Consider the following 26,502-nt stretch of genomic DNA (forward strand, 5'->3'; position numbering starts at 1 on the left):
ATGCAGCAGTAGATGCACTTACTTATTTGTGATAATATGAATTAAATAATGATTGATGTACCTGTTGTGGCACACTTGTTCTATTTATACTGTATATTACCAATAAAGAGTTACATTTAAAAAACAAAAGTGTAACTTAACCGTGGCGTCTGTGTTAAAATAGACAAAACTACACTTGTGCTCATCTTTTTCCAATAGCCACAAGGAGATCTCAAGCAATTTAAAGCACTATTTAGGAAACAATTTACAAATAGGACAGCTGAAGAGGCAGTACATCCAAACCATATTCTATGCTGCATTGGAGAAGTGCAAAAACAACCACATCAATCTCACCTTTTGCTTCTTATCTTTATACTGCTTGACCAATGTGATCAAATGCTCAACAAGAAACATAAAATATAGGCCTGCTAGTGCGGTCAGACCCTTCCATGTTGCATCTAAATGAGCAGGGGATTCCTCGAAAGCATGGCTATGTGAATGGGTATTCGCATGGAACGGCTCTGTATGATGTCGTCTTGCATGGGACTATGAGAGAAAAACAAAAAAATAATATGGATTAACATTTTTCATTATCAAAATATATTGAAACACATGCAGAAAACATGACTTAGGAGTAATTACATTAACCAAATAGATAGTGTATTTAATTAAACAATCCCTCAAAGTCACACAACATTTTTGGGAACGTGTTTATGTGCTGAGGAGGTGATACTACTCCTGAATTGCACAGAACTGTTATCATCTGCCAACCATTATTCAGTTACTGCCTGTGGCATTTTTCAGCTCACCTGCACACAGCATCTTGCCCACACGAGGTGTGGGCATGATCCGTGCAGACTTGCTCTTCAGCCTCCTTCCTCCTCACTAGAATCTAGTCCTCTTGGTAGCAAGGGCTTCTTATATCCAGATAGTCCATAAAAGATCTAGAGTTTGGCTACAAGGAGCTGTATTAGATGTACGACCTAATGGGGCCTAAAGACAACGTTACGTACATGTATTTATTTATTTAAGAGTTTTATATAGCGCTGGCCAGACCCGGAGGTCTAGAAGGGTTGGGTACAGGAGCCATTAGGACAGTTAGAAGAAGGCAATGAGTGCTTCAGGTCAAATATATTTTTCTAATCCTTTTAATGTGTACCTGCATACAATGCAGTCTCTGGTTGATATGAACAACTCCATGCATGCACGCAGTCATCCTGTCCGGAGTCTTCTTGAACATTAGGCTGAAGATGACAAGAACAAGCGTTTGCAATGCAAATCAGTCTCGCCTTTGGGATCTTATAATTATTAACGAATCTGACATTTTCTGTGCAATGTGATTTACGGCTTCCAGTGACAGACAGCGTAAGAGAAGCTGTGTGCCTCTAAAAGTTAGTGAAACTAGAACAGAGGCCCAGTCAATTAGTTATGCTGCATATTATGTGGCATGGAGCCACCCTTCAGATGGACGGGTTTGCACGCTGCGTGAAGGAGGCACCAGTTTCGGTACAGTGGGATGAGGTCTACATCCACATTTGTGAATTCACGCTTTTCATTGACCAGCACACTGCTCATACAAGCATACACTCACACGGGTAATGACATGCTGGGGCTACTTGCACATGTGCACACGCAGGACTTCACAGTTTGGAAGGGAAAGCGAGAGCCTGAATGGGTTATGAAGAGTAGTAGGTAGGTTAATGCCTGTCCTGCAGCGATAGTAAAAGGGTGCAATCTCGGCAAGATCGCAAAGCATGGCCTCTGTTTTTTAGGCTCTTGGTTAAAGGTCAAATGCTAATCAGTGCATTAAGGTGTCTGATACAGAGATCTGTGTGCAACCTATGCATCTCAAGATTCAATCCAATGAAAACGACACCGCGGGCTAATGTATCAAAGCATCATGGGATAGCAAAGAAAACAAGAAACTATAAATTAACATGAACAAAACAAAATTAAACGAAAGCCATTATCAGGAGGAAAAAAAAAGCAAGCCCGGTATCTTAATAAAACAAGAGTAGTCACTGTTTACACACTTGAAGGGAACGGCCTGTTGACACAGCAAAATGGAAGTGCGTTCACTGCCGTCTGGCCAGATCTACGGAGCAAAGTGTGGGCGAGGCCACAGAGGGAGCTGCGTCAAGTTGATCCACACGGCAGGCGCTCTCTGGATCTGATAGAGACTACTAGCCATAGATTCCTTCACGTAGAATTATCCCCAGGCGTGAGACTGGATCCGGAAAACTTTTTGGGCCAGCATCCCTGCGCGCCGGGGGGACAGCACCACGCGACTCCGCCCAGGCGTCGTCCGTGCATGTGACGTCAGCGAGGTCACATAAGTCCCACCCCGGCGCGCCTACGTCAGTTTTCTTCGGAGAACTTTTCTGCACCACAACGCGGAGCCAGTAGACAAAACTGAGTGTATAGGAACAGTGCGCGAAAGAATAGAAAAAGGGGTGCAGAGATGAGAACGAAGAGATTAACAGCCTTTGGGGGTGAATACTGAGGAAGCATATCTTTTGAGATGAGATTTGCGGAGTTTTGGAATAGTCAGAAGGTGTCCTGAACTTCAGTGTAGATTTCTAAGTTGAACATACGGAGTGAAGTGTGAGGCCATGTACGTAAGTAAGGTTCCATGGAGAGCTCTGGAGCACTGACAGCAAGTAATGAACATGCTGCGCCTCTGAATGAACAGCCAGTGCAGGGAACACATGTTTGACATAATGTTAGAGAGTCTTTTGACCCCAAGAATTAGATGGTCTACTGAATTTCTAATGCGTTACAAACTCCCCATCATAAATCTCGAAGGGTAATGTACAGAAATTTGCATTAGAGTGGTAGGACAATCAAAATTTTCTGCCACCAGTTAGAGGGCCAGGCATAGAAATTACGAAAAATTAGATCTTCTGTTATATTGGTGTTAAGCCTTAATGACTTGTGGTTCATCTAAGATGCAACACACAAGGGCAGGCCTTGAAGGGGATTTGGAAGAGAGTGGAGTTAGCCCCCATCTAAGTGTATGATCAGTTGAGTTTTGTTGGCACAAGCGTAAAACATAAGGCCAAAAGAACAGATTAGTCTAGCTAAGGAGTCAGATGTTAAATAGTGGGTTCAGGGCAGAGCACTGTTGAACAATGCAATGGAGGTTTTTTTTTTTTTAAAGCTAAAGTCAAATGGTGCTGCAGGGCCCAATGGCAGTCTTCCAAAAAAGAGGTATCCCACTTCAGGGTGGAGCCAGTCAGCCCTATGTGAGTAAGACATTTAATCACGATCGACTGTGCATCCACACAAGAGACTGCAGAGAGGTCTTTAAGGATAAGCGCAGCCTCGCCCCCAGCATATCCATGGTCATACAAATGTGATTGATGCTCAAGTCTAAAACAGTCTCTGTACAGAATGAAGGGCAAAAACCCGGATTGATGACTGCTCCGGATACCTAAGACCTCAACGAAAGAAGTGAGCTGTTTGACTGTGCATCTGTGATCTTGAATGCAAAAGGCAAAAAACAAGATAGGTCTGTAGTTGGACCCGAATGAAGGATCAGAAGGGACATTTTTCAACAGAGGTAAAAAAAAAACCTGTTTTTCCCAGTCACTGGGCACTTCCTTAGTTTCCAGAGAACTGGCGCTTTATTTAGAAAAGACAGGAGTATGGTGACCTGGGGGAACATTTTATTATGCTCATAGGGCAGGAATAGAAAGGTGATCCTTAGAAGTGCTAGTAATTCTTTTTTTTTTTTTTTAAGAAAACAAAGTCCATACAGGGAAACAAAGGATCTTAAATTGGTAGGCTACCACAAACCGAAAGCAAAGAATAGAAAATAAGCAGAAAAGATATGACAGAAAGCCATAAAAACAATCAAAATCCAAATTCCACATTAAGGGTAAGCATCATGGTGAACAAGTTACTTACCTTCGGTAACTCCTTATCTGCTGGACACCATTTCTAGCCGTATATTCCTTACCTTAGAATTTCCCCAGGTGTCAAACTGGATCCGAAAGATTTTTTGTAAACAGTAGCTCTGCGTGCCGATAGGTGGTGACGATCAACTCCGCGTCTGTCCTCATTGCCAGAAGTGATGTTGCGGTACCTATATAAGCGCCACCCATGCGCGGGGAAGTCAGTTTCTTTTCACGACTTTCCACTTCAGAAGCCATGAAGAACACTGACCAGTGAAGTGTCAAAACTAGGGCTCTGAAAGGGGTCATCCCTGTCCCTTAGAAATCCTATCACTGAGTGGGGAGGATGGTGGGTTGGTAAGGAATCTGAAGCTAGATATAGTCTCTACCAGATAAGACGTTTCCAAAGGTAAGTAACTTGTTAATCAGATCACGACTTCTAGCCGCAGATTCCTTGACTTAGAATAGATACCCAAGCAATACCACCCGCAGAGGAGGGCCTGCAAACCAATTTCAAATGAGAAAGTCCTGCAAAGTATCCATCCCTGCAGACCCAACTGTTCAGACAGTAATGTTTGGTGAACATGTGGAGGGAAACCCATGTTGCTGCCTGGCAGATATCCAGGAATGGAACTGTGTGTGCTAACGCATTGGTGGCTGCTTTAGTTCTGGAGAAATTAGCTTGCAAACCTTCAAGAGGTTGCTTCTTGGCCAGTGTGTAGCAGATTTTGATGCAGAGCATGACCCAGCTGGAGATGGTCTGCTTCTGCATTGCCCAACCTTTCTCTGACCCAACATACCCCATGAAAAGTTGGTCATGCACCCGGAACTCTTTTGTGCAATCAAGGTAGAACGACAACGCTGTTTTTGGGTCCAGACGGTTGAGTCACTCCTCTTCCTTAGAGGGATGTGGAAGATCAAAAAAAAGCAGACAAGGTGATGGATTGGCCTACATGAAAAGGAGTGAACACTTTTAACAGAAAAGAGGTCCGTGTGCGAAGCACCACCTTTTCAGGATAGACCGAGAGGTAAGGAGGCTTAGATAAGGCCTGCACCTCAATCACTCTGCAGGTAGATGTAATGGCCACAAGGAAGGCTGGTTTTAAACGTGAGAAGCCTGAGGTGACAATTGTGTAGACACAACTTTTTTGATGTGCACTCCATTGTGCACATCAACAAAAGTTAAAACCAAATTAAGGTCCCACTGAGGCCTAATAAATGGTGAAGGAGGGAAAAGATAATTAAGACCCTTAAGGAACCTATGTTCAATAGGGAACTTAAAGAGGGTTGATCAAGCAACCATATGAAGGCAGAAAGATAGCTCCCAAGAGTGCCTAGAGCAGACTCCTTCTGGGAAACAGAAAGAATGAAAAGCAGAACTTCAGAAAAAGGGGCAGAAAGGGCATTAATGGAAATATCTGCACACCATAGCACAAATTTCTTAAAATGGCAGGCGTATATCGTTTTGGTGGAGAGACACCTGGCTGCCAAAATGACGTTACAGACTTTGGGAGCAAGGTCGAAAGCTGTCAACTGTGGCCACTCAATTACCACGCAAGAAGGAAGAGAGTGGACAGGTTCAGGTGGAGAACCTTTCCCTGATGCTGCGCCAGAAGATCTTTCCAAAGGGGCATCCTCATCGGAGGATCAATGGCCATGCTCAGAAGCTCGGGATAACAGACTCTCCATGCCCAGTCCAGAGCTACAAAGTTGACTCGGTGCCCAGTCATTCTTTATCTTCTTGAGAACTCTGGGAAGGAGTGGAATTGGCTGAGAGGCGTATAGGAGGCCTGAGCTCCACTTGAGACGAAAGGTGCCTGTGTGCGAGTGCCGCCTTGGAAACTCAAGCACGCAATACTGCTGATATTGCGCATTCTCGGCGGTGGTGGACAGATATAACCAAGGCTCTCCCCACTGCTGATAGAGACCTTGCACCACCTCTGGATGAAGATTCCATTCATGATCCGCTAGGCATCTTCGGCTGAGTTCGGCCGCTCTTGCATTCAGAGTACCGGCCAGATGTTGAACCACCAGAGAAACGTCCTAGCGTTCATGCCACGTCAAGAGATGCAGGGCCTCTTGGCAAATGGTCCACAAACCGCACCCCGCTCGGTTTGGGGGAGAGTCACATGACAGTGGTATTGTCCGTTAACATCTACACCTTCCTTGGAGGGTTGAAAGGCTTTCAATGCCAGTCTGATAACTCGGAGCTCCAGCAGGTTGATGTGGAGCCCGGATTCCGCTGGAGACGAGAGGCGTCTGAGCTCGACCTCTCCCAGGTGGCTGCCCATCCCAGGAGTGATGCATCTGCCACTACTGTGAGATCTGGTACGGGAAGGGAGAGGTGTCTACCTCTGATCCAATCATGGTTGATTGGGTCAGAGGCAGACCCTTTTCTGAAGCGTGGGTCTTAGGCAATAGGTACATTAAGGTTTTCCAGAGGGGTTGTTGCTACTTAGCGCTGGGAGGCCCGGTTGGGTAGCTATGCGCCATATAAAAGCAACTGAACTTGAATTGATCCACCACTGCAGATCTTTCGTAGTTCCCGCCAAAATCTGGACCATGTTGGAGAGATTCCCTGATGCTGTGCCCACTGGAACTTCAGATCCCACTGCAGAGCCCGCAAATGCCACCTGGCATGTGTCACCAGAAGGATGTACGAGGCCATGACGCCCAGCAACCTCAGAGACAGTCTCACCGAAACCCAGGGTAGAGACTGAAATATCTGCATCATAGCCTGAATATCCTGGACTCTCCACTTTGGAGGATAAGCCTGAAACTGCACTGTTTCTAGAACAGCTCAGATGAAAGAGGGAATCTGAGAGGGAGTCATGTGTGACTTTGACACGTCAATAGTGAACCCCAGCGACTGCAGGAGGTCCGCCGTAGTCTGGAGGTGGGAGACGACAGCCTAGGACCAGCCCGCCTTCAACAGTCAGTCGTCGAGATAGATGAAGACTGGCAATCCAGAACCCGGCAGATGAGCTGCAACCACCTCAATCATCTTGGTGAACACCCGAGGGGCGCTGGTAAGGCCAAAAGTGAGTAGGGTGAACTGAAAATGCTCATGGCCTACCATAATCCACAGATATCACCGATGAGCAGACAGGATTGGTATGTTAAAATAGGCGTCCTGAAAGATCTACGCTACCATGTAGGCTCCAGGGTAGACAAGACTTGAGTCAACATGAGCATTTTGACCTTTTTATTCAGGAAGAGGTTCAGAATTTGGAGATCGTGGATAGGATGGAGGTCATTGCCCTTTTTGGGAGTAACAACTACAGCTCACTTCTGGCACCGGAACCCTTTCTATGGCTCTCTTAGCCAAGAGAGCCATGACCTCCTCACGGAGAAGGGACAGATAATCCTCTGGCACCCGATCATGAGATGGTGGCATGGGGGAGGGGTATTCACGAAGAGTAATGAGTAGCCCATTTGGACGATCTGCTAAACTTATCTGTCCAATGTTATGGACTACCACCGAGGCAGGTGAAGTCGAATCCTGCTGCCAACTGGGTGACCATGGTGGTAAAGGATCAAACTAAGAAGGTTTGGAGGCTGTTGCAGTTGTGGCGTAATGACCGGACCAATGGCCACCTGACCCACAAGGTCTGTGGGTACTATGCTCACGCAGAGGCTAGGGAGCCTGCGCAGCGCGGTTGCTGGGCTGGAATTGGTGTGGCTGGAAGCCCGTTCTGTAGCCACAAAAGGCAGATTGGGGTGGTCGTGGGGCCACAGAGAGGCCTAATGAGCAGAGCGTAGCACAAGAATCCTTTAAGCGCTCTAGTGCTGAATCCACATCCTAGCGTGGTAGGGATTGAGGGAGTGGGGAGAGTGCTCCCAAATAGCTTTGATGAGCTAAGCTGAAAGGGGGGGCTGGAGCCCGCAGCACTGCCTCTGGAGACGCTTCCCTATTCCCAATAATCTTTGTGTTGGTTGAAGCAGAGAGGGGTGATGAAGTAATCTAACGGTTACTGAGATTGTAGATACACACCGCCTCGCCCCCGCAGAGCCTACAACCGGTAGAATCGTACCAAAATTACTAGGAAGAGCAGTATCAGACTCCGTGCCTGGAGAATTATGGACCAGTTCTGCAAGGCCAAGCCCCTCCACCCCCCACTGGATCTGACAAATAGGGAGAAGCCACAGGAAATTGTGCTGAACTTCTTCCCCAACCTCCTTCCCCACCCCCTCTCTCCCCTAGGGCCAATAGGATTATTGAGGTTATCTCCCTACTTACTTGAGAGAGGGTACCAGCTACAGCCAGCCCCCCCCCCCTTTATTGTCCCCTTATCCGGCATCCCAGCCAATATGCGACTGATGAATGAGAATGAAAACAGCAAAATGTCCAGGCTCATAGATCTTCTTGCATTCAGCTATTGGTGAAATTGATACCCTTTGGGAGATTGCAACAAAGTATTGAGCTAGCCGCCTCCCAGCACATAACGGCAGAAGAAACAATGTGGCTAATGCAATTAGATCTCCGTTGAGATATTCTAAACAACTCACAATAGTGAGCCACCGTATGCTGCCAGAAATCCTCCGACTGCCGGGTGGACAAAGTGCCATTGTTCAGGTTCTGAGAATCATGGGAGAACGACTGCTGCATTTCCCATTACGTTACTCCAGAGACCGCATACCTGCCAACTTGAAGAACAATCTCAGTGTGCGGAGGGAACGGAGCTTTGTGCCTAGAAGTACCTACCAGGGACTTTAGCCAAATGGCTTTCTTGTATTTGAGCAGCTCTGCAACATGGAGAGCTTTGTGCACTGTCAAGTGAGAATAGTACTAGATGGGTCCTCTCTTTTTACAAAGTTTTCTAACTGAAACAACCTTGGGTGAACCATCTGGAAAAATGTAGGTAATGAGAAATCATGGCAATCGGAGAGTCATGGATATATATGCTGAAGAACAAGGCGAAGAGGGAAATCTCATGGTCAGGCTTGAATAGTCTAATGCAAGTGTGACCTCCCCTGTGTTCTGTGTTTAGTGTTTTTCAAGGTCTACAAGGAGATGGGTGTGTAGGAGGAGATTTTAACAGAGTAGTGTGAGATGGTCAGAGTCTAACTATACCACCATTATGGTCTGTGAAACTGAAGTAGAGCACAGACCACCTGTGCTAGTTGTGAAGGTCTAAGTATGGACACCAAGTTGCCTCTTCAGACGAAGCAGGACCTAAGTACTGAAATCACTTAAAAAGATCACCTTATCTGCCCGGAGAGCGAGAGTTCACAGGATTAAAAAATGCCTCTGTAAAAGATTGAGTGGGCTCAGCTGATGATGGATAAGGATGCCCTTAATGCTAAAGCGGATCCTCAAAAAACGCCTCAGATAAATAAGCAGTGAGGGCAATCATTCATATTAATGGTAGTGAGCTCATGTCGCTGCAGAAACACTAAGCATATATTCCGAGCTAATCTGTAACAAAGTTTTACTTTCATTTAAGAAATGCAGGCCAATATTATGCACTCCTTTCTTACTGCTTTAATTCAAGTTGAGCCACAGAATTCCAAAGTAACAGCTCTTTCCGAAAAACACCATCGTTAAACACATCAAGTGTTGACACCAATATATCCCAAGTATTACATATTCAAAATACAACTAATTTATTGACCAGAAAGAACATTCACAATCTTATCCAGATACAACTTCTACTCATTGACACTCAAATCACACAATCCAGCTATGCGGTATGAAATACATTATTTGCTTTTCAAATCTTGTTTTACGCTAGGTCTAAACCACTCAATGGTGAGGTTCAAACATTATTTTACTGTAGACACAGAGCATAGCTTGTTAGTTGTCTCTACTAGTCACTCTAAAACTTTCCGAACATTTCCCAGCGAAACGTATTTCTTGAAATTAATATTTCCACAGCCTACTCAGAAAAATAAAATAGAAAAAAAATACTTACATGTGGAAGTAAATGCAAAAATGCATCCCCGCTTAGTGTTCCCACAGCCAGTGCCACTAAGAAGCTCAGCATAAACTTAAAAAACACACGGTTCATCAAAGGCACTAAGATAATGCCCAGTAAAGCCAGAGAACTGATGATCGAGATGGCTATGAAACCTCCAATCCACGCTGTGAATTAAAACACAAAAATACACGTTAAAATAGATAACGGGATACATTTTTAGGCCCCCAAGGCAGCATAGGTACGGTTTCCAGCCCAAAGCTTTTGACTTACAAATCACTGCTATCAGGTGTGTTAGTCTACTTAGATCAATGGATACAAACCAAAACTACAACAATCAAAATGCATCAGGTGTCACAAGAAAGTCCAAGACTGGAAACAGCGTCTGATGGTACACAGAGGTGGCCACCCTAAATCATGCTCTAGGCATATGTAGACATTAGGATCAAGTTTTAACCACATATTTACACGGCTAAAAATTGAGCCATGGATTGGATTTATTAGCAATCTTCTGAAAGGAATCAGGAAATATATGAAATGCGGGGGCATAAAGTAAGCCGCCATGCCTGCACACACACCACACACACACACACACACACACACACACACACCCCTTCTCTCTCTCACTGGTGTACATGTGCAATATGGTACATACATGTATCTGCAATTCTAAGGGGATGGGGCTATGGTTTTAGTTCTATAAAAAGATGTGAAGCTTCATAGTAATTAGTGAAGTAGTCACACAAGTGGAGCATGTGAATATTTACTGATAACAGACTTTTCCTAAGTCGACACAGAAGGTATATTTTAGCAAGAGCTTCTAGCAGAAAAGCCATACGGCCGGCAAAATTTGCAGTGCAGCTTCATTTCAAACGGAAGAAGTAAAGAGTAAGTATGCCTCAGCTGTTTTTGAGATTTACAAAAAAAACAATAAAAATAAACTTTTTAAACCACGGCAAGTTATTAGCAAGATGACGTACCATTGTATTTGGGTATAATTAAACTGTTAGTCAACAATCAATACATGTACAATTAGTCATTTGTGGTATTCAAGGCACTAAAGAACCATGAACAATGGCAATATTACAAATAGGTTTGTAAAATGTCATTTATCCGAAAAAGTGCTCAGTCAAAAGTGCTCAGTGTATAGGTAGTCACGTGGTGTAGAAGACAGAGGTTTGTAAGATACAGAAAAAGCAATGGGCCATGCAATAGGTTGCCAAAGTTGCTAGAGTTAGTCAAACATCTAAACATAATTGAAATACACTAAGAGTCCATTTTAAAATGTGCACTTGCCAGTGGCATTGACTGAAGTTCAACCTACAGTAACTTGGAAAGAATAAGCATTGAACCATCATGCAACGCTGAACAAAACAATAATGCAATGCATGGGACATTTTGTCTGGAAATTTTGATCTTACTTTTGTTTATTATGTTGCACTCATCCACATTTCTCAAATTCTATTACTACTTTGTGACATAAAAGCTGCACACACATAATTTTAAACTTGTAGAGAGTTGGTAACAGAATCTTCTTGTACGTTAAAGAGTGTGTGTTGAAAATCAAAGGGAGACTTGGAACCATAAGAACCAGAACCTGGATTGAGATTCAAAATATTTGATCAGTCGTGCTTTAAAGTTTTAATAATCCGGAAAGGGTTGTGGTTTCGAATAGCTTAGCCTGACAATCAATAACTTATTTTTTCACCTGCTTTCTGTATTGTATCATATTAGGCCAGTAATGCGCGAGGTAACGGTAGGGTGCAATTTCTCTCTATAGGTAGTTCATCTGCATAGCAGGCATCTTGTTTCTTAGGCTGATCGAGAACGACTGATTTTCATGGGACTTGCATGCCAATGGAACTGAGTCACTGCTTAGAGGGATTCATAATTTGGTCTAGCAAAGAACCATGTTTGATCTCTGGGATGTTAGGCAATTAATCTAAAATATTCTGATATTCAAGCACAACCGTGCTCATTCAATATTCCAAGTTTTTATGTGAGCGGTAGTTAACATGACATGAAAGGGTTCATCTGTGTCATCAGTTAAGGTGAAATTATTTTGCCAAAGGAATTATGTGTGACTGACAATGCCTCAAAAAGATAGCCAGCTAACATGGGCAGTTTTTCCAAAGTGAAAATCATGGCTTGTAAGACCACTGACAATGGATAGGTTGTCACTCAGTTGTTTCAGATAACAGTTATATTTCTAGTCTAGGTTCAAATCTCTTGCAGTTTTCGGTATCCAACAAGAGTTATCTAGTTATGGTTTATTTGGGAAGTTAGATATGGCCCGATAATGCCATTGCACACCTATAGCAATTGAAAAACCAGACATTCGGACTGTAGACAGACAGGCACATGTGGGCATGCATAAGCAAGCCTTCAGCTTAAAGTGAGACATCAGCAATACATGCCTAGAGAGGAGTCCTCTAGCCATGAAGGTCTAAATTGAACTGCCTCAGTTTAAGAATAAGGCAACAGTCAGCACCATTAGTCAAAGGCTCAAAGGAGGCGCTGCACACCTGACTCCCCTCTATCTCCACCACAGCCACACTTCATCAGATTCAAATATGCTGTTGATTAAACAAGAAAAGGACAAAACCGCACTGAAATGGGCACTTTATATATAGAAAGAAAAGGGGGTGGGGGGTGGGTAAGAGAAGATGGCAGCTGTGTGCAAAATGGCCGCAACCCCTTAGGAAATGTGGCGAAAACCAGGGATCTCCATCCTGCATTCAAGTGAGAGAAATTAAATGGGGACTGGGAAGTGGGGGGTCTGGTCCTTTTGTAGTGCCTCTGGACCATCTCAAAGGAAATCCGAACAGCGAGCAAAACTTAAGGTGACAGCTCGGAGCCGCGCAGATGGTTTATAACGTTTGACCGAGTATAAAATGAATTAATTTGAACATTTAAACCCTGCTCACTACCTTGGTAGCTTGGCATGAGTAGTAGGGCTTATCTCAGAGGCAATGTGTAAAGTATTTGCACACACACATACCCTGTAATACAGTGAAAACACTACAAAAAGAGTCCAGAGTTTAGAAAAATAGGCAATATTTATCTGAATAAAACAAGACCAAAATGACAAAAATACAACATTCCCAACTCAAGATATCACTTTTACAAACTAAGCAAGATAAGTCCATGGAAATGAACGGATGCATTTGTTTTAGCACAAAGCACCTTAGATGAGTCAAAAATCAAAGATGGTGCAAGGCGCAGGTTGGGGTGGTGTGGGGGGGGGGGGGGGGGATGAGGTGCCACAAAAGCAAAAATCAATGCACCGGTTGCTTCCTATACAGGGGAGGTGATGCATCTGTTCCATACTGGCAGGGAAGGTGATGCGTCAGTTCCTTACTGCTAGGAAGAGGAGGCGATGAGTCAGTTCCTAATGCTTGCAAGGGGAGGTGATGCGTTGGTTCCTTACTGGCAGAGGAGGTGGTGCATCTGTTTCTAGACTCGCCTCCTGGGTTCTTCACTGCGGTGTCGATGAACAGTCGGCATCGAGGAACGATGCATAAAAAAAATCTAGTCGAGCTGCGGCAATGCAGGTACTGCGTTGATTCTTCAGCTGCAAGCAGGTGCTGCATCGAAGTCGAAGCAGGTGCTGCGTCGAAGTCGGAACAGGTGCCACGGACGTCGGTGACACGGTGCTCGGGACTCACGCTGCAACAATTTTTCTGATATGCTGCGACGGCAAGCTGGGGCTTGCGGTGAAAGTTGGGGTTGATGCTTCCAGCAGGAACCAGACTTCGGTGCAGGTAGCAGCAATGCATCGATCCTGTGGGGGTAGTGGGGAGAACTACCCAACCTCATGAGACTTCTCTTACCTAAGGCGGAAGAACTTGGACGGACCATCAGGGTTGCCGTGTTCTATTCCAGGGTGGTGTTCCACCGTAAAGTCAATTCCCGGGAGATAGACCACCTCAACAGTTTTGGGTTCTCACTCCTCATCTGCATTAACCATCTGAGTAGCCTGTGGTCCTTCTGAACCCAGAAGTGAGTTCCAAACAAGTAGGGTCTTAGCTTCTTCAGCACCCAGACCACAGCAAAACATCCCTTTCAATTGACCTCCACATCGGTTCCTGATGAAAACCCTCCTACTAATGAAGGCAACAAGTTGTTCTAGCCATTGTTCGTTCATCTGTGAAAGCACTGCTCCCACACCATGCTTTGAGACATCAGTCTGCACTACAAACTCCTAGAAGTCAGGAGCTTTGAGCAGGGGCGCCGTGCACATGGCCATCTTCAGGGTGTCAAAAGCAGTCTGGCATGCCTCAGTCCAGATCACCTAACATGGCTGCTTCCTTGAAGTCAGCTCTGTCAAGGGGGAGCAACAATGGTGCCAAAGCCCTTGATGAATCTGCGATAATACCCGGTGAGGCCTAAGAATGCTCTCACCTCTGTCTGGGTCTTGTGAGGTGCCCAAGCCAGAATGGTGTCAATCCTGGGTTGTAGGGGCGCCAGCTGGCCGCTTCCTATCTGGTGTCCCAAGTACACCACAGACCCATCCCTATTGGCCACTTACTGGCCTCGATAGTGAGGCCTGTGCTCTGCAGGGCCTTGAACACCTCCTGAAGATGCTACAAATGGTCCTCCCAACTACAACGTCGTTAAGATAGGAGGAAAGGAAGGTCTCCCACCCAGCTAGGACCTGATTGACCAACCTCTGGAAGGTGGCTGGGGCATTCTTCAATTTAAAAGGCATAACCCGGAACTGGTAGTGCCCATCTGGTGTTGAGAACTCCAACCTCTCTTGTGCGCCCTCGGTCAAGTCAATCTGCCAGTACCCAGACGTTAAATCAAATGTACTGAGGAACTTGGCAGCTCCCAGCCAATCAATGAGCTCATCAACTCAGGGAATGGGATGTGCGTCAGTCCTGGTGATGGCACTGAGCCCACAGTAGTCCACGCAGAAATGCAGTTCAGGAGTGGCACATGGTGGGCAGCCTTTTGAACCAAGACCACTGGACTGGACCAAGGACTGCTGGAGAGCTCAATCACCCTAGCATCTTGGAAACCTCTTCCTAAATGCTAGCCTTCACTCAGTCAGCCTGCAAATCTTGTGCTTCACAGGTGGACTATCCCCAGTATCGATGTCATGAGTGCACCAATGGGTGACTCCTGGGATGAGTGAAAACAGAGTTGAAAACTGTCCAAGCAACTGGCAACAGTCACAGCTGCTCTAGGGTCAGTGTAGGGGAGAGGATTACACCCTCCACTGACCCATCTTGCTCTTCAGGAGACAGGCGGTTGCAGAGAGGTTCACTATCCTCTTCCGCCCCAGCATGAGCAGCCAAGAGCATGGTTAACTCAGACCTCTCGACGTGGGGTTTGAGGCGGTTCACATGCAGGAACTTCAAGGGGTTCCCAATAGTCTGCAAGTCCACCAGGTAGGTGATATCACTATTGCGCTCCTTCACCTCAAATGGGCCAGACCACTTGTCTTGTAGAGAGCAGTGCTCAAAAGGCTCCATCACCCTCACCTTCTGACCGGGCTGAAACTCAACCAGAGTGGTATTCTCGTCATACCAACGTTTCACATCCACCTAGCTAGCTTCTTTGTTCTCTCATGCGAGTTTCCTGATGTGTGCTGGCTGGTTCCAAAAGGCCAGCATGTAACTGAATACATCCTGGGGTGGCTCCTAGTAGCTTGCTCCCAGCCCTTCTTTACCAAACTGAGAGGTCCTCTCACGGCGTGCCCATACAGAAGGTCAAAAGGGCTGAAGCCAACCCCCTTCTAGGGTACCTCTCTGTAGGCAAATAGAAGCCACTTATGCCTCATGGGTTCCGACAGGCCTTTCATGGTGCGGTTTCAACCTTTAAACCAACCCATTGCTTTGGGGGTGGTGAATTTGTTGTTCACTCCACACTCCTTCCACATGGCCTTCATGTATAGTGATATGAAGGTTGCCACCCCGGTCAGATACCACCTACTTAGGGAAACCCATTTGGGTAAAGACCCCCATTAGTACTTAGGTCACGACAGGCGCCATCACTGTCCTCAGAGGGATAGCTTCTCGGTGCAATGTAACATGGTCCATCAAGACCCGGATGTACCGGTTACCCGTGGCTGCCTTGTGATTCAGAGGCGCCACAATGTCAATGCCCACCCACTCGAAAGGGGTGCTCACTACTGGGAATGGTTGCAGGGGAGCTTTACATCTCCACCTACTCTTGTTCCTCACCTGGCAAGACCGGCAGGACCTACAGAACACAACGGAGTTCTTTCTCTCATTTAAGGCCAGTAAAGGTGGATGACAAGCCTGTCAAAGGTCGTGCCCTGTCCCAAATGACCTGCCAGAGGCACATCAAGAACCAAAGCCAGTAGCAAGGATCTGAAGCTCGGGGGTACCACCAACACACTGGCTTCCCCAGGCTCAGCAACCTTAGGCTTGTTATATAGGGGACCATTGTCTCAAAAGATCAGCTGAGATCCAGACTGTTTGCCAGCAGCATGGTCCTCGGCCTGCTGCTAAAGACCCAAAAGAGTAGGGTACTCTTTCTATGCTGCGCAGACCTCCTCCTTGGTGGGACCCTTTTCCTGCTGCCATTTGGTCAGCTCAGGCAGGTTCCCCAGTTCGGTCACTCCTTCCCCCGTAGGTTCCAGGGCATCCCCTGAGGTTCAACCTCTTCCAGACCGTGAATATTTCTGGAGCAGGTTTCCTGTGCCTGTTGCCCCTCCTCTTCTTGGCGGACACCTGGGCCACTCTTTCAGGCTCCAGGTCCTTCTCACCCGGGACTGCCATAGACTGTGTGGTCAGGCACTTTCAGGCTCCAGGTCCTTCTGATCACCCGGGGCTGCCATGGACCATGTGGTCAGGCAATCCCATTATCTCCAAGTGGAACTTGTATTCCACCTGCCTCCAGGCAGTGTGTTCCAGGTTGTTTCCCAGCAGACAATCCACCGGCATGGATGGGCTCACAGCTACCCTCAGAAACCAGAGACTCGCCCTCTTCAAAGGGAACCTGAGCCACCTTACAATGGTGCTCACTGTTGTCTACTGCAACTACTTGGTGAAGCACTCCAGACACCAGGTGACACATGACAGTCACACTGGCTCCTATGTCTCTCAGAGCTTCTGTCCTCTGTCCATTAATACTGCCTGTATTTCTTAGTGATATCAGGCATCAGGTTTCGCTGGACCATCTCACTGTCCCCTAGTGAGAAAAGGGTCATCTGAGCTGGTTCCCCACACCCACCGGAGACCAATACCTCCCCAAGCGATACACTGGTCATCCCCGGTGATGACTGCCCACTGGTGTGGGTCTGTGCCCACTGGTGTGGGTGTGTGCCCGCATGGGACACTTGGGACTCTCTAAAGTGCCCTTCCTGGCTACAGTCAAAGGATATCAGGATCCCATTCCTTCCAGGCTTCCTTGGCAGGACCCAACTCTTCCTTTTCTCAACAGGCTGCTGGGAATCCTTACCCTGGGAACTATTTTGGGGACCTTCAGAGAACGCCCTGCTTTTATCTTTGTCCTCCCTATTTCTTCTGCTGGAGACCCTCCCTACCTTTGGCTGAGTCTCTCCCATACAACCTCTTGTGAAACTGGATACTCATCCAGCAGCCCACCTCCTGAGAAAGCTTCCTCAGGTCAGTAAGCCTGCTGTCCATCAAGTGCTGGCTCAGCTCTGGAAAACCAAAACTAGACAAGTGCTCCCACACAATCAAATTGTACAGTTCCTGGTAATACGAATACCTCCTTGACCCTCACCCAACCATCCAGTGCTCTGCAAAAAGAATCTACACATTCAAGCCATGTCTGGGAATCGGGTTTCTTACTCTGCCTAAACTGGTCCCTGCACTTATATGACTTAAGACCATACCTGGTGGTGGGGACGTCTTTCATGGCAGTGTAGGTGAGTTCATGTGCATTCCTTAAGGCTAGCAATGTGTCCCTCCCCTCCACTGTGAAGTAGTTTCCCAGTCCTGTCCCCCCCACCCCCAAATCTCTCCCAGGAACCCCATTCATGTAGAGAGCTGCCTCATAGCCCTGAAACCACCTCTGAATAGCATCCTCCTTCATATAATCGTTCTCTACATCCTTAGGAATATACACCTTTCTCTCAGACTACACTGACGAATGGCTGCTACCATCTGTGCTGGACTTGGCCTTCAAATCCAGCTCCTTCAAGCTCAGCTCTGGAGCTAAAATCATCTTTCTCTCCTCTATTGCCAGTTAGCCCTTTTCCACAGAAATCTTCTCTTTCTCTGCCTCCCTTTTGAGCCTGGCAAGTACCAACATGAACTTCCTTTCTTCCCACCTGTTCTCCAGCTCCTCTGGGGACAGACCTATAGAGGAAGTACTGCTGCTTGCCTTGGAGGGTGCTCTCCCCTCTGGCAGATCCTGATTCTCAAATTCTGAATGCAGGCTCTGCTCCTCCACATCCAAATTATCATTCCCATCCTCTGTGTGCCCACCAGCCTCCTCTGCTGTCAACCAGGCCCTCAGCGCCTTTTGCAGCTCCCACTTTTTAGGGAGACTTCTAGAAGGACATTTGAATTTCCTGCAAAACATTTTGAGCTGAGGTACCGTACAAGTCTCCCACCTCTCTAGCTCAAACACCAAATCTGCAGCTTCAACTGGTGGCTCACTAGTCTGAGACAGGATAGTGGATCAAACTCAAGAGTTGCAAAGAAGAGAAAAACAGTATGTGATTGAGTAATGGTCTGTGATATGGAAGTAGTGTACACCAATCACTGTATGCAAAGTACAAACACAGGTCCTATCTTCACCGCTGGCCACCAATGTTAGCAAAGGGGTCTCTAATTGGCAGTGGATTGCACCCTGTCCAAGTGGGACCCTCACTCTAGTCGGGGTAAAGGAGTCACACAGCTAAGATAACCACTGTTCACTCCCTTGGTGGCTTGGCACGAGCAGCCAGGCATTTCTCGAAGGCAATGTGGAAAGCATTTGTACATACACACTGAGTAATACAGTGAAATCACTACAAAAAGGAGTCTACACCAGCTTAGAAAAATAGCCAATATTTATCTGAATAAAACATGACCAAAATGACAAAAATCCAACATACACAAGCAAAGATATCACTTTTAAAAGATTAAGCAAGTTTAGTACATAGAAATCAATAGATGCGTGCATTTTAGCACAAGGTACCTTAGATGCATCAAAAATCAAAGACAGTGCAAGGCGCAAGCGAGGTGAGGCGCTGGAAAGGGAAAACGATGTGTCTATTCCTTACTATACAGGGGAGGTGATGCGTTGGTTTCTTACTGGCAGGGGAGGTGAAGAGTCGTTTCCCAGACATGCGGTCTGGGTTCCTTACTGCAATGTGGTGTCAATAAAGAGTCAGAGTTGAGGGACGATGCGTCAAAAATCTAGATGCTGTGTCAGTTTTCCAGCCGCGAGGCATGCGCTGCTCCGATTCTTCTGCCGTAAGTAGGTGCTGCATCGGAGCGGGTGCCACTAACGTCAGTGACACGGTGCTTGGGACTCGCACTGTGGCAATTTTTCTGACATGCTGCAATGGAGAGCTAGGGCCTGTGGTGTAAACCGTGGTCTAGGATTCCAGCGGGAACCATGCTTCGGTGCAGGCAGCGGCAATACTTCGAGAAAACAGGCGCTGGGAGTAGATGCATGGATTTTCTCTTTAAGAGCACCAGGTTACACTTCCAAGGACCCAGGAACTGGAATTGGCACCACTTGGCAAGTCAGGACTCCCAGCAGAAGAGCCCAGGAACTGTAGGTGAAGTCTTTGATGGCCCTGAGACTTCTTAACAGGAGGGAAGCGAGTAGAAGCCCTTGGAGAACTTTGGCAACAGGATGTAGAAAGCAAAGTCCAGTCCTTTCACTCCCAGGAAAGGAGCAGCAAGCAGCAGGCCAGCTTCATAAAGCAACAGGCACAGTGACAGTCCCTCCTATAGTATCCTGGCAGAATGTCCTCAGTCCAGAAGTGATCTAATTTTGGAGTGTCAGAGATCCAACACTTATACCCCTTTCTGCTTTTGAAGTAGGAAAACAATTCTATTTAGTGCACAAGACCCTGTCATTCCATGACCTGGCTCCAGACACACTACAGTGGGGGTGGAGATAGCTTTGTGTGAGGACAGACAGCTCTACTCCGGTATTAGTGACAACTCCTCCCACTGATGATAAAGTACAGCAGCATGTGCAATTGTGCAAGTATGTGGTAAGGAAGTGCCTACTTGTCAAATAATGCCATCATACACAGGGGCTGTCAACAAACAATCTGGAATCCAGGGCAGTCAAAGAAGTGTGAAACAATGGTTCCTTGTGGTATTATTAAATTGTTAGTCAACAATCATTCAATGTACAATGAAAGTAATTCGTGGCATTCAAGGCGTTCATGAAACATGAACAATGGCAATGGAATTATTACAAATATGTTTATAAAATTTTAATTTATCAGAAAATTTACTTCGTGTTCAAGTGATCAAGTGGCGTAGAAGCCGTGACATAGGTGTGCAAGATACAGAAAAGGCAATGGGCCATGCACTAGGTTGTCAATGTTGCAACAGAGTTAATCTTAAACATCCAAACATAATTTGAATATACTGAAAAGCCATTTTAAAATGTCCACTTGCCAAAGGCATTGCAAGTAGTTCAAACTAGAGTAATTTGGAAACAGTAACCATTGCACCATCATGCAACTCTGAAAAAAATAATGTAATGCCTGGGACAGTTTGCCTGGGGATTTTGATCGTACTTCTGTTTTAAATATGTTGCACTTATCCACAATTCTCAAATTCTATTACTAATTTGTGATATAAAAACTGCACACACAGCATTTTGAACTTGTAGAGAGCAAATAATGGCTCAGAAGTAAAGGACTGAGTTCAGTGGACTTAAGTTCACCACCGAGCAAACTTAGACTGCAGATGTGATAAGAAGGTAATTATCCAATAGAAGTGGCTCGTCTTGCAAATCGGCTGGGGTAGAATCCTGAGAAAGATAGGTAATTTTAACAAGTGCCACTATGCATAGTAGGCGAGGCAGGCAACAAGTGAAGAAAGCAGCATCTAGTTCATGGGTCAAGTTGTCAACTATGTTAAATAATCCAGCTTATCTGATTTTTAACCACTTGCTATTGTAATATACCTGGTCAAAATCCTCCTTAATGTCCTTTCTTTGGGTGTATGAAGATATACAGATACTGAAGCAATGTGTCAACCTAAACCATTTACATAACAACAATAAGTGCAAAAAGAACAATTGATGGACAGAATGCAGAAGAATATCATACATTCACCCCAGTACAGAGATCTGGGCCTAAATCCATCGTTTTTTTGCTCCCCATGCCATTCCAGTTTGAACCCAGCCATATGCGAATCAGTCTTGACCCTGCGCCCAATAGGAACAGTCCAGCCTGAACTGCCAGGCCAAGTCCTCCTTGAACTGAAAACAAGCACCCTAGGACCGGTTTCCGCGTTTAACCCCTAATCAGCCAGGATAGCTTGACTCCAGTGGCATGGAGAGCACGGGACCCACGTCTGGGCATACCTGTCCCACTCGGGGTGACAAATGCAAAAAGAACAATTGATGGACAGAATGCAGAAAAATGTCAAGACATGGCTTGGCAGTTCGGGCTGAACTGTTCCCATGAGGCACAGGGTCGACTGATTTGCATATAGCTGGGTCTGAAGTGAGGTAGCAAACAGAGCAAAGAATGATGATGGATTCTACCCAGATCTGTGACGGGGGGTGAGTGTCTTAAAAGTTTCAGCACTCCGTCCATCATCTTTTTTTTTTTTCTTTTTAAATGGGAAAATATTTTTATTGGCATTTGTGATCATAATATTTGTACATTTGTAAACAAGAATTAAGTATACACTTGTTGTAGTGCAGAGATTGCATAAGTTGTTTCCAGTCAGGCATCCGGCCTTCACTGGTCAGTCTTTACTTCAATACATTATCAGACAGGAGGATCCAACATTTGAAAAAGTATAGGCCCGCAAATCGGTTCCTCTGATCCACTCAGCTTTCCAGTATGTTCTGCGTCTAGTTGATGTCCCCCCCATACATTTGACCAGATTGTGCCTTATACGCTCTATTGTCCAATTCCTGGGGCCTACTTGTCTCTAACATATAGTATACAATCACATGACTAATTCTTAATTCTATCATGCTTTAAGTGTCCTTACTTAATAAAACATCTAATATTAACAAATAAAACATTGTCAAACAACTCATGCATGCTTCGCTGTCTCTATTTATCTCGGGGTAAGGGTAATGGACTGCCATGTTTCCAGTGGGATGACACGGACCCTATATATAGTAATGGCAAGTAGATCCCCAGGTCATTCCAGTCGCCCGTGGTATTGGGGGAGGTGGGGGAGGAAAAGAAAAGCAGGGGTGGAGGGGGAGAAAACAGGCAAAGCAACCAATATTATGTCACCTTAGGGCTAGGAACCAGGACACCTCCTTTCCGTCCGTAGTCTCTTCCCCTTCCCTGCCGCTTCAGAGCCTTAAATTACTCCTCCGTGGAGGTCTCACCTTCATCTTCCTCACTATTAGACCAGCTCGGGTGATCCCAATTAAATTGAACTTCTCTCCATGCTTCGGCAATTGGGCGCCTATGCAGGCCTCTCAACTCCTCTCCACGTAGGGCTCTACTCTCTGCTTCTGCCCATCTAGATACCTCTTGAATCCAGACACCAATTTGTGGTCCCATGGCTGATGTCATGATATCGCGATTCGCCCCTTGGCCAAGGCCGGGGACAAATCAATTAATCGACTCCCCACTTTGCGCTTAGGCGGTCTGGAATACAATCCCAGAAGGCAGACATCTACTGATTGGTCCAGTGTACCATTAATCTTGATCATCACTGCCTTCCAGAACTGACGTACAAGTATGCAGCCCCATGTCATATAGAGGAAGTCCACGCCTGGGTGATCGGACCTCGGGCATCCCCTAGGCACCCTCCAAATGCAGCCTGTATGCGGTGTGGGGTCATACAAGTCATGTAGACGTAATTGAGTTGTAGGTATTTTAAACTGGTATTACGAGAGATTTTCTCAGGTGACTCTAGTACGCGGCGCCATTCTACATCTGTGAGTTACCTTTCCAGGGATCTCTCCCACCTTTCCCTTAGAGCCAGCATCGGGGGCAGGGATACCTCCCAGTGCGATGCATAGAACCACTTTGTTTGATTCCCGGCCCTGCCTAGCGTAATCAAGGAATGGAGAACTGTGTGCGTGTTTGGTTCTTCTCCTCTAGTACCCCAAAGCCTCTCCCTAACGTCTGCACCAGCACCTCATACATGAGGAACTGGCCAGTAGGGGGTCCTTATCCCTCCATCAATTCAGCAAATGGGAGTATACATTTGTCCTGTGGTGTCAATTCCTGCCTCCGCCCAAACCGCCAGCTGTTCCGCCCCCAAGACCGCCTGGTTGTCTCCATAAGGCAACCCAATCAGCAGCAGGGTCGGTGAGTATCTCGGCACTGCTGGTAACATTACCACGCACCTTCTCCAGCACTGCAAGGCCGTAGCCTGTAATGTTGATGTATAGGGCACCTTTATAGCTGGATTCAGCAGCTTGGCCAGTAGTAGACACAGGTGATGTTGTGGCTCTGCCAGGTACATTCCCTCCTGATTCACCCCCTCCAACCATTGCACCACCCACTGCAGTTGGGCGGCCAGCTGATAGAGTTCAAAATCTGGCACTCCCAGCCCACCCTCTCTCATGAGACGTTGCAGGGTCCGCAAAGTCACCCTACTTTTCCAGTGGCCCATATGAGGACTCGCACTAGTGCGTTCAATGGTTTGAACCATCTCGCAGGCATCATCATTGGTAAATTAGCGAAAAAGTACAACAGTCGGGGCAGCATGACCATCTTGGTCAACGAGATTCTAGCCATCAACGACAACCGCAGCGAGCTCCAGAAGGCCACGCTAGAGCGCAGGGAGCGGATTGCCCTGCCCAAGTTACCCTCTTTCATGTCATCCAATGAGTGAAAGATCTGGATAACTGGATATCTAAAGGAGCTGGAGGTCCAGTTATGATCAACAGGGAAATCCCCGGGTCTGGGGAGGGGCCCAGCAACCGGGAACAAGTGCGTCTTATGATTGTTGACCCGAAGTCATGTCAAGCGGCCAAATCCCTGCCCCTGTTACAGCATCACCCATATAGATCCACAGATAATCGGCGTATAAAGAAATTACGTGTGTTCTACCATTCAGCAATATTCCCAAACCCTCTCCTCCTTTGCGGAACAACTCAGCCAATGGCTCCACCGCTAACGCAAACAACAGCAGTGACAGAGGACAGCCCTGTCGAGTCCCTTGTGATGTTGCGTACTCTGGAGAGAGGGTACCGCCCGCCTTAAACCTCGCAGCTGGGGAAGTGTATAGTAATTGGACCGACTTCTGCCAGCCTATCCCCAGACCCATTTTCAACATGACTTTTAATAAATAATCCCAACTCAACATATCAAACGCCTTTTCCAGGACTACGGAGAGAAGCGCAGCCTATGTTAAATTCTTGGTCTCAGCATGGTAGAGCACCGAAAATAGTCTACGTAAATTATACGACGTATTACGGGAAGGTACAAACCCATTTTGGTCGGGATGAACCAATTTCTCATGTGAGGGATCAGTTTGAGTGCTAATATTTTACGCAGTACCTTAATCAGTGTTGAGCATAGATAAGGGCCTGAAGTCCTTCACCCCCGCTTCTTGATGCTCAGTCTTGGGGAGAGGTATCCCAAGCGCAGAACTTGTGGTAGACGGTAGGAGTCCTAATCGAAGGCCCTCATTATACATGGTTACCAGTCGAGGGGCCAATCCGGAGTCATACTTCACATAGAACTCAGCAGGCAAGCCATCAGGGCCCAGCGTTTTACCCCTAGCCAACGACGCAAAGGCACCCCTGACCTCCTGTAGTGTAATCGGTCCCCCCCACTCCTCCGCACTCTAGTCATCCACCACTTTAAGAGCCAGAGGGGCCAGGTAGGCAGCAATCTCCTCCAATGGGGCCCACCGGCGGAGCGGTGTATAACTGTTCATAATACCCCTGAAATGTTCTATTTATTTTATCCGGATCATACTCCGTCCGGTCTCGGGTGATGCGTATACGAGTTATCGGGGAGCCCTGCCATTCAGGTCTGATGATACACGCCAGTAGGTGCCCAGCCTTACCTTCCTCACTTTGCACTCTGTCCAAGTACTTTCTATGGTCATATGACCGTAGCCTCTCTAATGCCTCGTCATATTGTTTCCGTCAGGCCATTAGTTGCTCACGTGCTGGAGTCCCTGAACCCTGCATATTGTCCAGTACCCACAGCTCTCCATCAATATCCGCAATCTCTCTATGCAAGTCCCTTTGTACCCCAGGCATCTGCCCCATGGAGTGTCCCCTCACCAATACTTTAAAAGCCTCCCACTCTACTAGGGCCATGGAGGCGGTGTCTGCATTTTCTGCAAAGTATGGGTCTATAATAGATCGCAATGATTCCGCAAACGGTACATCTTCCAATATCATTGGGTTGAGTCTCCATGCGGGTATCGGGCTCAGCCTTTGCGGACAATAGGACATTAACAACGGGCTGTGGTCAGAAAATGTGCGGCCTAAATACTGGATAAGTGCCGGAGAGCACCAAAATCCATTTATTCTCGTCTGGAGGTGATGTTGTGGGAATAGAAAGAATATTACCTGCTCCCGCTATGCTGTAGGTGTGATATATCCTGCAGGTCCCAGTTCGCCATCCACTCCCGCAGTCCTATCGCGGTCCTATGTGCTTGTGCTCCTGCCAGAGGGGGATGGGATCGGTCCAACTGCACATCCGCCACGCAGTTAAAGTCACCCCCCACCACCATCTGTCCCGCTGCTATATTCGCTATATGTGCAGAGGGGGAGTTTAGTATGCTAACTGAACCATGATTAGGGGTATCGCAGCAGCAGAGCATCATCTATTGACCTAACAATCGCCCCGCCGCCAACACATACCGTACGTCTATATCCATTAACGTACGTCCTGCTTCAAAGGGAACCCCCGACCATATTCATATCAGTACCCCACGGGCATATGCCGAGTACCCACTAGCTAAAACTTGCCCCATCCAACGTCTCCTCAGCCTCTCCACCTCCCCCTAAATCAAATGTGCCTCTTGTAAAAAAGCAATTTGCACTCCACAGCGTTTCAAATAATAATAAATGTTATAACGTTTAGACATGGATCCCATCCCTCTAATGTTCCACGTAATTAACTTCACGTCCTGTTGTGCCATTGCCTTTCTGTATGTATAGCTCCCCACCCCTCCCAAGAGCCCCCCCCCACATCAATAGTCCGTGATGAAACATCCCCGCACGCATGAGCAACCCAGTTGTTTAACCATTACAATCCCAAACTTAAAACAACTCCCCAGCCCCAGGGCATCCTAGCAACAGCAATCTGCCCAAACCACAGTGCGGGCTTCCAAAGGGGGGGGGGGGGTCGCAGCTTCACAAGCTTACTTGCACTATCGTGAGCGGTAGAAGATCAAAAACAGTTTGTGGCCCATTGCAGAGCCTCCTGCGCCAGCCCAATCTCACAACAGTCGAGACTGGCCAGCTCCAATCATATAAAGTCGTCTGCAGTATGCAGGGTTACCTCCGGAAGCTCCAGGCTGTTCCAGTCCGAGGAGTCTGAATCCGAGCCCCCAGTTCTCTTCGTGGATCTCTATTCCTCTTCTGATGGGGAACTGCTTGTCCGTGCAATCTCCGCCACTGCCTGCAGCGCC

The 26,502-nt window shown here is 46.8% G+C and overlaps 1 protein-coding gene and 1 long non-coding RNA gene across 2 annotated transcripts in view; one reads left to right on the forward strand and one right to left on the reverse strand.

Annotated features, from left to right (window-relative positions):
- SLC39A6 (solute carrier family 39 member 6) overlaps positions 1-26,502 on the reverse strand; it is a 304,810-nt gene that overhangs the window by 223,382 nt on the left and 54,926 nt on the right. The window contains exons 3-4 of the mRNA XM_085606811.1: positions 9,791-9,960; positions 334-525 (exon numbers count right to left, since the gene is read on the reverse strand). Of these exons, the coding sequence (XP_085462937.1) occupies positions 334-525; positions 9,791-9,960 (362 nt within the window). The remainder of the gene's footprint in view (positions 1-333; positions 526-9,790; positions 9,961-26,502) is intronic.
- LOC146822626 (uncharacterized) overlaps positions 1-26,502 on the forward strand; it is a 274,717-nt gene that overhangs the window by 199,968 nt on the left and 48,247 nt on the right. The gene's annotated exons all lie outside the window — the stretch shown is intronic.

Source organism: Triturus cristatus, chromosome 5_2 (assembly GCF_964204655.1).
Source record: "Triturus cristatus chromosome 5_2, aTriCri1.1, whole genome shotgun sequence".
Taxonomy (NCBI): Eukaryota; Metazoa; Chordata; class Amphibia; order Caudata; family Salamandridae; genus Triturus; species Triturus cristatus.